General features: G+C 36.9%; 1 protein-coding gene across 8 annotated transcripts in view; it reads right to left on the reverse strand.

Moving 5' to 3' along the window:
* The window catches only part of SYT1 (synaptotagmin 1), a 1,170,968-nt gene that overhangs the window by 130,609 nt on the left and 1,026,331 nt on the right, over positions 1–14,028 (reverse strand). For all 8 annotated transcript variants that reach the window (XM_079937830.1, XM_079937831.1, XM_079937829.1 and 5 more), the window contains 3 exons: positions 11,094–11,216; positions 7,169–7,336; positions 3,326–3,493 (listed from right to left, as the gene is read on the reverse strand). In XM_079937830.1, the coding sequence (XP_079793956.1) occupies positions 3,326–3,493; positions 7,169–7,336; positions 11,094–11,216 (459 nt within the window). The remainder of the gene's footprint in view (positions 1–3,325; positions 3,494–7,168; positions 7,337–11,093; positions 11,217–14,028) is intronic.

Genomic DNA, 14,028 nt, shown 5'->3' on the forward strand with positions numbered 1-14,028 from the left:
GTATTTAATTGCTTACTAAGATAACACATAATCCTTTAACTTACGTAATTGCTTCATCATCTTATGACTTTTATATTTTATAACTTTAAACAACAAAGCCTACCCCATGCTATCAGAACCCTGGGGTTGGATCCTAGTGGGCTGTATTTAACCCGTTTAAATCCAAGTCTCTCCTTGAACAGACTATTAATGACTAGCGGTTCAGTTTCTAGATTCCAAAGCTGTTTCTTGAATTCCTTTTTCTCGCTGTCTTTGGTATCTTTCACTCATTATGACATTAAAAAGAAGATTTAACACTTTAGAGGAAAGCAAAACAAAAATCTTAAACAAAATTGCTCATATAAAATGGAAAAAGAATTTTGTTTGAAACCGTGAGAACTAAAGTCAATCTAAGACTTCAGTTTATTCAAACAACTATAATTTTCTCTAGTTAGTGAACAGTAGATGAAAAGACAGCACGTTATCAGTGAGAAGTAATTCTTTAGACATAAAATGTAATTGGAATCTTATTTATTAGGAGAAAGTTTATACCTGAATCTAGTTATCCAGAGATACTTTGTAAGCTAGACATCTGTTTTATAAGGTTTCCTATATCATGATAAAAGGAAATAGTCACTCAACTGAAAACCAAAAATTATTCCCAAGTAGATACCAAAGAGGAAAGGCTCCAGGGTTTAAAAGTATAGTTATAGAATTATTTCCCGTTAAAAATCTCCAGAGCCATTCAGTAAGTACAGTGGTGGTGAGGAAAAGAGTAGAGCAATACACATAGAGGAAAAAGAGTAGAACAAATAGGGAGATGAAAGCACAAGAAAGAAAGGACACAAAAAAGATTGGTCAAGAAGAAAGAATGGGAGATCTCTTGCTTGTTGAATATGTCCAATAGCAGACTCCATGCTAGGTACTTTATACTCTATCCTATTTAATCTGTAAAATAAGATAATGTTAGACCACTTACTAGATTTAAAAAAAAATACTGAAGTTTAGAGAGCATAAGTGACTTGTCTAAGATCTCTGAGCTAGTAAATGGATCCGTAGGGATTGAAACCCAGGAGTGTTTGATCTTAAAGGCAAGACTTTTACTAGAAATCAGTCTAGCTGGCAATAAGCAAGGCAAAAACTGGAGTGAGGGAGGAAAGTGAGGCAGCACTAAACTCCATGAAAGCAAGAACAGTGTCCACCCTTTTCACGTTTCTTTTTTTTTTTTAAACACCTGGCACAGTTCTAGGAATATAGCAGTACATAATAAACGTTTGCACAGGCTCCGGACGCGCAGGCTCAGCGGCCATGGCTCACGGGCCCAGCCGCTCCGCGGCAGGTGGGATCTTCCCCGACTAGGGCACGAACCTGCGTCCCCTGCATCGGCAGGCGGACTCTCAACCACTGCGCCACCAGGGAAGCCCTGGTGAATCATTTTGAGTAAGTTGGATCACAAAAAAAATCTTTCATAGGGAGAGAAGATGAGGAGGAAGAAAGTTATGAAAGAGAGAAAACGGGCAATTCAGGGGGTGAGAATAAAAACGTGATTCTTTTTGGGCAGTCTACCTAAACTCGTAGATTCTAGCGTCATACCTGTCAGCTCAGTGTCAAGTATCAAACTCTGCCCGTATTCAAAGAATTTTTTAAAGAAGAAAATGGCTTGATGGATTACATTTCCTAACACAGACAAAAATATTTACCAACTTTTCAGAAGCCCAGGGGTGTAGTCTTGGAATCCCATACCACTTGATAGTGACTAGTTGGGGGGGGAAGGACATGAGCCATGCCCTCTGGACAGGTGGGCTTGTGAAGGACAAGTGGGTCCTATCTGGATACTCGACCAAGAAGCCAACCAATAATCAATTAACAAAAATCTATCAGTTAATAATACTTGTTATGGTCCCACCCCTATCCCCCAGCCACAAGGAACTTACAAAGTCAAATATGTCAATAAAATATAAAAATTCAGTGAAACAGGTCACTACTTTGTTAAATGACTAGCAACATTATGATTAAAGGATTAAATGTTTTTCACACAGATGTTGCATTTTAATATAGATATTGGTCTACTCATAGGGAAGAACTACTTAAATAAGTTGTAAAACTTAAAAACTCCATATTATCCTTGGGTGGTTCTATCCACAGGGGCAGTAAATCTATTTCAATATCCAAGAATCTGATTTTGACTAAACGTTTTCCTTCCAAAGAAAAAGCAGAGCTTAACTCAAATAATTTTGACTCGTTTTTTTTTTTTTGACAACGAAGTAATAATTTTAGAGCACTAATAAAATTCAATTTCAGTATAGTAATAAATAAACCTGTTCTAAAACCTCAATAGTAATAATGGTTACAGAAAACCTTAGGTTGAAAGGATTCCCAGGTGATGTTCTTGGCTGAGTTTCTCTGAAGGCTTGGGTTACTTTCTGATTTCCCTGGTGGCCCCAAAGTGACCACACCTTACAGAATCCAAGGCGTCTAGTGATCCTAAATGACAAAGGCTGTTGGCAATCCCTTGGGTAATTATAAACCCATGTTAGGAACAAAAAAATGGCTGGAAAAGGAGTTGCTTTAGGAATTCAGAGAAGCTAAGAATTGTTTGCTTTTCTGGTTTTGGCCTGTTGAGACACTGGCTCAGAAAAGCACTAGTGTCAGGCTGGCATAGCATAATCAAATAGAATTGATTATTATGCAGTTTAAATGCACTAAGGCTACTGAAATTCCCTTCTTTAAATCACAGAAAAATCCTGGGCTAACCTATTAAAACTGGGGCAAAACAATGTGAAGAATACTGTAAAAATGTGAGTCACTTAAAAAGTGGATTTAATATCTGCCTTTGTGAATTTTATTTGACGTTTTACCCATTGTGCTCTGATATCTTTAGGAGAAACAATGAACTGTCTATAATATGCAGAAATAATCAAGGAAAAAGTGCCATTTCATTTCTATTTAATAGCTATATAATCTATGTAGAAAACAAAGTCTTTGTGGAAAAATACAAAGGAAAAGATGACTTTTCACTGTCCTTTTAAAGAAGCAGATTGTGTGTGTGTGTGTGTGTGTGTGTAATTTCTAAGCTTTTAGAAGTGGTGTGTTCGTCTGTCTGTCCCCTCAACCCCAGGGAATTATCTGTAGACCTGCACAAACCTTTGTTTTCTTTCAAATAAGACCCAGAAGATCAGTATACTTTTTTACGAGGTTATGCAATCCCCTGACCCTATTTTGCTCACTGTCAGAAGCTGGAGGGCCACATCACTCACGTCACCCCGGCAGCTCTCCATAGGTTAGTATGAGAGTAGCAACTGGCGAGTACGGCTTGTCACATTAGAAATGCTAATGTTTTTCTTACCTCTTCCTTCTCTGCACTTTGCAGATCACGCCACTCCTCAGTTACGTGACCGAAATCCACTGTGTTCATGGGGACTTTAAATTCCCCAATGATGTCATGCTTGGAGAAACGATCAAAATCATAGACAGCCATCACCAGAGTTTTGCCACCCAATTCCGAATACGGCACCTAAATAAAAAGATGAGGACAAAATATCTGGTCACAAAAAATGCTTAAAACATGTTACCTGTTTATAGTCTTTAATTTTAATATTTATGTTGGATAAACAGAACAGGGAGATACTTGTGCTTTGGGGTTTTTTTCCTTAAATTGAATCATTTAACTAACTGCTTGGGGCTTAAATTACTTGGGAGAAAATGAGGACTTACCATAGTGATTTATCACTTTATCCCAAAGTTCTAGAAGCTGTTAGTATTATTAATAATAGCTCATACTATTAGTCAGGCTAGAAACACTTCAAGGTTAATATACGAATAAACCAAGCCAATTGCACTTGACTATATAAATAAGTTTTTCTTGTAGAATATTTTGTTGTCATTTTTATGATAAGTTATACTGTCAGGGTGCAACTTAACCGGGTAGATAAGTTGTTTCAAAAGTTCTACTAACTCTTTCATTTTTAAAAGGAATTTTATTGGAGTATAGTTGATTTACAAAGTTGTGTTAGTTTCAGGTGTACAGCAAAGTGAATAAGTTATACACACACATATGTCCACTCTTTTTTTAAAATAAATTTATTTTATTTTTGGCTGCGTTGGGTCCTCGTTGCTGTGCACGGGCTTTCTTTTAGCTGTGAGCAGGGGCTGCTCTTCGTTGCGGTGTGTGGGCTTCTCATTGCGGTGGCTTCTCTTGTTGTGGAGCACGGGCTCTAGGCGCATGGGCTTCAGTAGTTGTGGCACACGGGCTCAGTAGTTGTGGCACACGGGCTTAGTTGCTCCGCTGCATGTGGGATCTTCCCGGACCAGGACTCGAACCCATGTCCCCTGCATTGGCAGGTGGATTCTTAACCACTGCACCACCAGGGAAGCCCCCCACTCTGTTTTTAGATTCTTTTCCCATATAGGCCATTACAGAGTATTGAGGAGAGTTCCCGCTCTTTCAGGCCATTTGGATGTCATAGTTTAATGGAGCAGTGATATGTGAACAGGCATGCTAGGAGTCTGCAAGGACTTGAATGAAATTCACAAGGTGCCTCACCTATTCCTTAAAATAAGTTACTGATTGACAAGAGCTGACTAGAAAATTGCTGTTTTGAATATCAGAGATGCATTATAATCCAGATCTTGAAGTTCATTCTTAGGTATGACACTCTTTAGGATGAGCAGTGGCAAAAGGCCAAGAACTGATGAATTCTCCAGCTGTTCAAATATAACTGGGACAGATGCTATGGGTTGGGATATTTATTAGTGACATTTTTAATATTCAGAGAAAGCAGGGCAATCCAAGTAAGCTACACTTCAGTAACCGGGAAGAAATGCCTAATTAAGAAATTGTTCAGACTTGTATTGAAGGTTTGATCAACTTTCAGACACTTGCTATTATTTTATCAGTGTAAATAGTTGTGTTATGCTCCAGCAAACATTTCTCAATTAACTCTGTATATTAAGAAGGAAAGGAGAAGGAAGAATATTTGACTGCATATATACAAGAAATTTTGGTTTTTCCAAAGAGTTTTTATTTTATATCATTTGTCATCTATTTGGAATCAGATTAAAATACTATGATTAAAAACTAGGCACAGCACATTTTCTACTTTAGAGTGAAAAAATAAACCCTTCCAAAGAGCCAGTTTTGAAAGGAAGAAATAAGGAATTTTAGAGTAGGGATGAACTCTTGAAAATTTCATCTGATTTCTGAAATCTCTCTAGATTTTTTGGTGATTGTACTGAAAGGGCATTAGTCAAAAACTTGAGCTTGAGGTCAGGCAGGTCTGGGTCTGGGTTCTCCCTTTTTCCCACTGATGGCGCTGGGACAAGTAAATAAACCTCGGCTTTTTCATCCATCAAAAAGTGATGATAACAGTGTCTATTTCACAGGGGCTGGTTGAGGCCAAACGAATACATGTAAAGCATTTAGCACAGTGCTGGTACACAGTAGGCACTTAATAAATATTTACTGTTTGAATGATGAGTAGCTCTTTCAAATGGTAGTTTGTTGTGGAGAAAAGAAGGAGCATTTCATGTGGGGCATGTCAAGTTCATGTTCAGTGGATTTGAACTCAATTTTAAAGCCAATCCTCTTTAAACTGTTTTGCTTCCATTCTTGTATCATACAGCCTATTGGCATTTAAGATGCATAATCTACAAGGCCTACAAGGAAAAATTAACTAGTTCCTAGAAACGGTGGTATATTTCTCAAATCTATCAAAATATATTGTACTTTGGATTGATTTCTGATGTGATCAACACTCCTGAAGTAAAATGGAACCTATTAAATTTTATAGGCAATTTCAAAATCTCAATGATTATAATTCTTGAGGTTATAGACATTACTAAAAATTATTAGCAATACACTTTTTTAAAAGAAATAACGTATAGATAACTCAAAACAAAAACAAAGCCCCACAGTATTTCAAATAATTTAAGAATGTGCTGACTAAATTGTGGTTAGAAACTACTGACCTAAATTAAGATCAATACATAGTCAAACAGAAGGATTGTAATTACCTTTTGCAATATTTTTTTGTTTCGTTTTCACTGTATGTCCTGTGGTATATTGACCCTAATGATTAGTTCTTCATAAGTTGGTTTTTACTGCTACTCTACATTAACTATCTGGGTTTAGAAAAGTATAGATTTTAAACAGAGTTGCTGACAGTAGATGAGGGATTTTTTTTTTTTGTCTTAAAAACTCTAATTTTAGAGTGAATAGAAAGATACCGCTCTTCTACAAAATTGGAAACAAGGTTCATGGGAATGACTCATGCCCTCAGTTTCATCCATTTTACTTCATACCAGGATGTTTGCTAATGTCAGGTGCGTGCTATCGCTAAGGCTGACTGGTAGACAGGTGATTCTGAATCTGCTCCTTGGCATATTCACAGACATGTATTGTTTTAAGTAATGCATTTCAAAAAATTTCACGTGTTAAACATATCTACCAAAAGACTGTTTTTATGCATGACTTCAAGATGAGAACTACAGAGACTACTCGTATATGCAGAGATGCCTGAGACCTGCCAAGCACCTTTTCCTGCTGAGTTATTATGTGGCCAGAATTCCTCTTTGTTACTGCTTGCTAATTGAGGTGTCTCAACAAGATGAAGAACACCAGGGAAGAGCCAAGAGTAAGAGGAAAATGCTAGAGATGGAAAAAAACAATAGGTTCATATTCTTTTTATTGGTGGGTTAAGCAGAATGTTTTAGAATACTTAAATTTCCCCTGTACACAAAAAATTTTGCAACGAGAGTAATACCTCATTGTACCATTTAAATAGTGTTGCACAGCTTACTTTATTCTGTGGTCGTGATTTATTTTCAGGAACTTGGAAACCTGGAAAAAGTTTACAGTTCTTTTGGCTTTATTTTAGAGAGGGGGGAAACATTCAGGTCCACAGACACACTTGAAGCTGAACTCACTTTTTAGATACGAATGACATCCTAGTTCTATCCCAGTCCATATTCTTTTCTGAAATAGCTGAGCTGAATCCTACTGGGACCAAATTTTAATGCAATAGAGAGTCCTCATTACATTGAAGATAAGAATCTTAAATATTCTGAATAGAATCATTTGTGAGTCTCTGAACAAGTGGTCAAGTGGTCTCTATATGTGTCAGGATGAGATCAGTCTGTTATCTAGAACAACAGAGGACAAGTTCATTAGTAAGTACAAAAAAAAAATTACCTTGAAAGTAAATTGCTCGTTGAAGACAGGATTAAGGGTCTTTCGGTGGACTTTTGTCTCAAATTTCTTCTTTTTATCTGGCAGCAGAAACACCTTCACATAGGGATCAGATGTGCCCCCCATGTCTAAGGCGGGCAGCTCGGCAGCCTGAATGATTCCTACCAGCAGCTGAAATGAGAGGCAGGATACAGCAAACACTGGCATTGGTGGACATGTTGGAAAAGATTGATGTGTTCACACTGCTGCATATTGTGATTTTTCCCTTTTGTTCTTTGCTTTTAATAAACTTTTATTCTCTTCTGAATCTGAGCACAGAAGGCAAATGAAGTGAGCTGCATAGACTTCAGAAACCCAATTATGACAGATGCAGGCTCTAGGAAGCCTGGTTTTAAACACAAAAGAGGCTTTTAAAAGGTTGCTGATTACAGTTAAATATGGAATTCATGTTTGCAAAAGGGTTGCAATCAAATAACTTTCCAGTTGCTAAAAGCCCTTGTGCATTATTTTTCTTTCCAGGGCATGATTTGTAAGTGGAAAGAAATTGTTAAACAATCACAAGCTTGTAATTATAAAGTAGGAAATTCTTATTTTGAACCAAAGCCCCAGAGCAGCTAAATAGAAATTTTCTTAGAATTTGGTAGCTTTTTGAGATAAAAATAAGATTTTCAAGTTTCTATCATATTTGACCTTTACTTGGGTACTGGCTCCTTCTTGTTTTAACTTAGAGTAAAATGATTATTGTATATTAAATTCTGTGTTAAATATAGGACATGGGGTCAAAGAAATATAATTTTAGCTTCATATAAAGGAAGGGGAGATTACAGTTATGGTTTTTAATGCTAAGTGACTAAGTTTCTGATATTTTTCAAATACAGCAGAAATCTCTGCATTTCTTCACATCTGGTTTTCTCAGTGATACATTCCTATCTCTTATTATGAATGCGGGTATTGGCTGGCACTGATAATGTTTTTGCAAAGGAAACAGAAGGTGTGAGCAGACTCTTCTGATGCCCTGCCATCAGACATGATGTGTCAACAGACTGGTTTAGATCCATATGGGAAACAAAAGTAGACTCCCTTATTGTTATTCAATGTATATACCCTTCAGAAAATGCAGTCACATCATAGCTGTTCACATCAGGGTCTGAAATGTTGAGTCTGTATCTTTTCCACCAATAGAGTGGAAAAGCAAGTCACCTCCTTGAAAAAGTCACATCCACTTTCTACAAAATGGACCCACCATGTGCACTTTGGCTAGTTGGCTCAAGTTTTAACCTAGACCAATACCCTTAAAGATTGTTGTTTCCATCTTAATGCTTCAAGATCTTTGTGACTTCATCATACAACAGTAGCAATAAGAATGCTGGATTGTACGTATACAAAACGTAGACCGATGGTCAAAGAATGGTTAAAATAGACATCAGCTTATAAAGACATGATTTAGTAAAGCAAACAGTTCATCTCTAGGTTTGCCAAGTTGGTATTTGGAATTTGCCTTTGGATAGCAATGTGAATAAGCAAGATTATATTCTCTCCTCACTTTTTGTAATACTTTTTCTTTGGGGCAGGGAAAGCACTAGTGATATAGCCTAAACTCTTTCAAACTTGATCATCTGTACTTTAAAGATTTGGGGGTATCTTGTTGATAGAGGTGGAATTACTTCTCCCAACCCCCCTCTGACTTCTGCTTGAGAGATAAGTATCACATTTCTCTCCACCATGAAGGATTCTTAGAGGACTTTTAGGATTGTCTTTTAGTTTTGGTAAGCAGGTGTGTATATTTGATTACAGCCTTATCTACGAAATTCCTCAGACTTTATCTTCCATGACTCATAGGAATCATTTTATAAATCAGATTAGCGGAGACCATTTGGAAGAATAAATGCATACTATTAAAATAATTTATCAGGTAGAATACCCTAGATCGTCTGAATGAAATACCTTCTAAATTGGGTTTGCTAGAAAAGGAAGAGTAAATGCATTCGAATTATATTTGAGTAAAAAAAATTCAGTGCTGTATTCTTAAAAATACTACCTTATAAAATGTTACTTAGAGTACTCAAAGCCAACGTGGAAGTTTCAAAATTATGACTAACCAAGATGAGATCCACTAGATTTCTACTGGAAGATATGAAAGTAGAATAAATTAGTAGAAAATTGTTGGCTACATATATAAAGGCAGGTTATACTTCTGGAAAAGATGTTTTGTGTTAAGATAATGTAAGTTGACCTTGACCTTCTCTAGAATACATAAATAATAGGCAGTTTTGCTCTCAACCAATCCCTAATCAAATTTTGGTAGAAGCGATAAAAATGACCTCAAATGCCCTATTTAATTAACTAGAAATGGTATACCTATAATTCTGTATAATTCCATACCTATTAGCTTGTATCTATAACCAACATGCAGTTTTCTGGAATGTATTATAAAATAATGAGCCAGGGCTATAATGAAGCTAACTAAATACAATTATTTATTATATGGTGGTACGTATCAATATGTTCTTTTTGAGGAACCCTCTGGACACTTCAAAAAGTGAAGACATTATTTGAACAGTCAATTCCTAAATAAAGTCCAGAATTTCTGCCATTGTTTAGAGTTCACAGTATTACTGACTTTGGACATAAGTCACCAAAGCTGAGTATTGGTGTTTGATTTATTTATTGTTTATTCCTCATCAAACTAGACATAATTAACACATGCTGCATTAGGTAGTAACTCTATTTACATCTATCAAGTTCTTCCCCACCCCGAAAGGTCAGTGAACTGATCAAACTGGAGAAATCGATTTAAAGCTCTCCTAGTCGGAAGAGAACTGTGTCTTATAGATTTTTAAGAGCCTGATCTCTAACTCAGCTAATTCTTATCTAAGCTTTTAAATTTCTTGAACAGTTCAGAAGGTAAAGAGACATCTTCATCAAAGTCATGGGTCCTAGAAGGTCTTTTTTTTTTTTTTTTTTTTTTGCTGTACGCGGGCCTCTCACTGTTGTGGCCTCTCCTGCTGCGACGCACAGGCTCCGGACACGCAGACCCAGCGGCCATGGCTCACGGGCCCAGCCGCTCTGCGGCATGTGGGATCTTCCCAGACCGGGGCACGAACCCGCGTCCCCTGCATCGGCAGGCGGACTCTCAACCACTGCGCCACCAGGGAAGCCCCTGGAAGGTCTTTTTAGGTAGAGGTTTTTTTTTTTTTTTAACATTTATCTTGGAGCTACCATTATAGCAGGCAGTTAATAAAAGCCAGCTAGTATTATCATTCATCTAGGGGGCACCTCACGGCTTTTAAAGCAGGAGGGACTGTTTTGATGCAACCTTTAGTTCCTTGTCACTTTTCCGGAAGCAGGGCAGCATGCAAAGGCATTAGAAATCAAGTTGATGGTCTTTCTACTTTTCTAGAGCCGTTAACTCATTTGTGCTAGGAGGTTTAGCCAGTATCATGTTACATAAGGCATTCTTGCCATTGAAATTCATGGAAAGTCAATTTTTTAATCTTTGATTCCTCATCAAATGGTTAATTTTTGTTTGAAGACTTTGGCTTAATTGGTGGTCTAACTCAAAGGTCCCTTGCCCTGTTTGGAGCTAAATCCATGAATTCCAAGGAAGATTGTTGTAGCTCAGCCTGAGGGATCTGTGACTGGGAGCTCTCAGAATCAGACTGATGGCTTCAAGTTAATTTGTATTCTGCCTGCCTGCTGTAAGTGCCATAAGTAGATGTAATCGGCTGAACACTGTGGATTCTAATTACCAGAAGTTAAATTAGCAAGTAGGGGACCGCCTGTACTTAGAAATGATTTCATCAATAGCTTTGATAATTGCATTTTCCCCTCGTAGCAAACCAAATGTTTTAAGAAGTATCTTGTTTCAATTTCTAGTTGGTAATTTCAGAAAACGTAATGGAATTACAAGACATTTTCCCCCTCAGACCTGGTTATTCTGGAAATCATAATCCAGTGAATATTGAAGTTTTCCCAATTTCTCCTCTTCTTTGGGTTCTTCTTTTTCTTCCCCATCAGTCAATCCAGTTTCAGCATCATCATCCTTCAGGGCCTGTGAGTAGGGAAATGGATTATATGTGAATTCAAATGAATTTTCATCAGAACTCAAATGACACTGGGCCTGTGGTTATACTTCCAAGCTGTTAGAAGCAAGCACTGAGATGCTGTAAATCTCCATTTGTCTGACACACATTCACATCTGCTGCTTACATATTTTTTTAAAATTCCATTTGTGCACGGAATTTTTTCCCCCCAATCAGCAAGCAACATGGAAGCAATGGAAATAGCCCCTCAGAATATTGCAAGCAAAAAATGTAAAGTTGTTGCAAAGAAAACGTCAACTTTGTGTTATATTTGGCTCTGATAAAATCGCTTCTTTCGGAGGTATGATAAACATGCTATTAACCAGGCCAGTTTTCACATTCATGTAATTTAAAAGAGATCTTAAGCATCATGTAAAACATCCTTGTTACATGCAGTGGAGTAATTTATATGAAATGGGTGGCCTTTTCTTGCCTTGTTTCCTATGAAAAAGATAGTTGAGTAAGTGATTCTTAGAAAATTGTAATTTCCTGAGTTTTGCGTATACGTTTGTAATGGTTATGGGAAAAGAGGAAAAAAAAACATGCCACCAGCAAATGCATGTTTGGAGAAAAATCTACCCCAGTTCCAGTTTAAGTTTACTGTTTTACTTTCATAACAGCTCCACAGAAAGCTAGGCTGAATTAAATTGACTTACGGGTCTGTTTGATAGCAAAAGGTAAAAGGAGTTATGTTTGCAATTCTGTCAAGCTGAAATTAGCATAAAAATTAATTTTGTGGTAACAAGCAAAAATCATGGCACAGAATTCTCAAAATTGAGTTTAAACCAATTGAATGTTCCTGATAACCTAAAACTTAAGTGTAATATAAATTGAAACACTAGAAAGCTCATAATTTCATAAAATTCATTCAAATGGTCCTCTTTATTAAAAATAAAAATATATAATGTATTTTCCCAATTAATGCAAAAAGTTTGCTCAAAAAAATCAAAGGTTATAAAGATTATAAATATTAGAAGTTTTGTTTCTAGGGGGTGTGCATTCTTATTGCTTTAAAGGATTAGAAAAAAATTAGAAATCTATAAATAGTTATTCGAAATGAAAAATGATAAAATGTTACGTTTTCCTGAACACTATTGAGGTTGAAAAATTTAAAAACCTTTATATGAACTATTTGTATTATTTCTTCTGGGGACTACCTGTGTAATAATCTTTTGTATAATATGTATATATAATACATCCTTTGCTAATTTTTTATTGGGTTGTTTGCCTCTTAGTGATTTGTAGAGGCTCTGTATTTTAGTGGTCTCAATCTTTTTGTTGTTATATACCACAAATATTCTCTCCTAGGTTTTGGTTATGGTATTTTCACTGCCTTTCTTGGTGTGTGTGTGTTACCATAGAATCTCACAAAATTGAAGATAAGACATATGAGTGGTAGGCTGCTTTATATCTCTGACAAAGCAAAGCAAAATAATTTTTTTTTTTTTTTTTTTTTTGCGGTATGCGGGCCTCTCACTGTTGTGGCCTCTGCAATTGCGGAGCACAGGCTCCGGACGCACAGGCTCAGCGGCCATGGCTCACGGGCGCAGCTGCTCCGCGGCATGTGGGATCTTCCCAGACCGGGGCACGAACCCATGTCCCCTGCATCGGCAGGCGGACTCTCAACCACTGCGCCACCAGGGAAGCCCAAAGCAAAAGAATTTTAACTCCTGTCAGTGATCAAATTAAACCTGAGAAATCTTCTAGAACTCAAATGCACAGAAGTATAATCAGGCTTCAGAAAGCCTTCAGAGTCATTAGACTATAGCTCTACCATCCAACCTCCCACAACTCCCAGACTACATGGTTTTTTCCCTCTGCTCAGAGAAATCTCTTCTGTTCACTTATCCATTCATACAGAGACCCGCAGTGGTGCCTCAAAATGACACCCTCAGTCTCTGAACTGACAAGACTGCAATTTGGCTCTAGCCATCTAACTCTAATTTGATCCTAAAAAACAGACTTGGCATCATCTTACTAGAACTCATTAGGGTGGGAAGATGATAAACAGAGAGTTGAGCTGAAGCAGAGAGTTGAGCTGTAGTTGGAGATGCCTCCCATTTTGTTCTTCCTGAAAAGTTTCAGGAGCCTACAATGACTTTGGAAAATTGGAAATTGCCATTATTACATCTGTGCAGAAACCTTTTCAAATCTGGTGAGCCATACACCATTTAATTAGGAAGTTTATACTTGGATGTTTCCTTGAATAGTAAAATGTTGCTTTACTGATAGCCACAGGCAGGAAAACAACATAATTATTTAAAAATTAATATTGATCTTTTAACTTGGGGTGTTGCTAATAGAAAAATGATAGTAAAGTGACAGGAAAAGACTACTGAATTTAAGGGGAGGACTTGAGGCAGTGAACCCACATTGCCCTTTCAGAACCTCAGCTGTGCGTCAGTCTTTAATACTGTCTGAAAAGATGTGTTGAGAAAATGGCAATGTAGGTAATTTGCCTCCTGTAAAATTTTAATTTTTTTTAATAGCAAACTATTTAACGCACATTTTTGTCTGAAAAAATCTTCACACCACTCCATCATAAAAAAATTTTCATGGATTAAAATACTTTTTCAAAATCTCTTTCAGAACTGACAATTTACATATGTTTCAGCTCAGTGTCATTTGAAAGAGCTGAGCTATTAAATCACCTTCTCTCTAAGTGGTTTTTGCCCTAATGAAAGGTGCATGACCATTTCTGCAATTATTCTGCATGGAATAGGGCTAAATTTTTGATAATTTCTCAGTGCTGCTGTTTTATCAGTGAAGTGATTAAGTCTA

This window comes from Stenella coeruleoalba (assembly GCF_951394435.1).
Source record: "Stenella coeruleoalba genome assembly, chromosome: 11".
Taxonomy (NCBI): domain Eukaryota; kingdom Metazoa; phylum Chordata; class Mammalia; order Artiodactyla; family Delphinidae; genus Stenella; species Stenella coeruleoalba.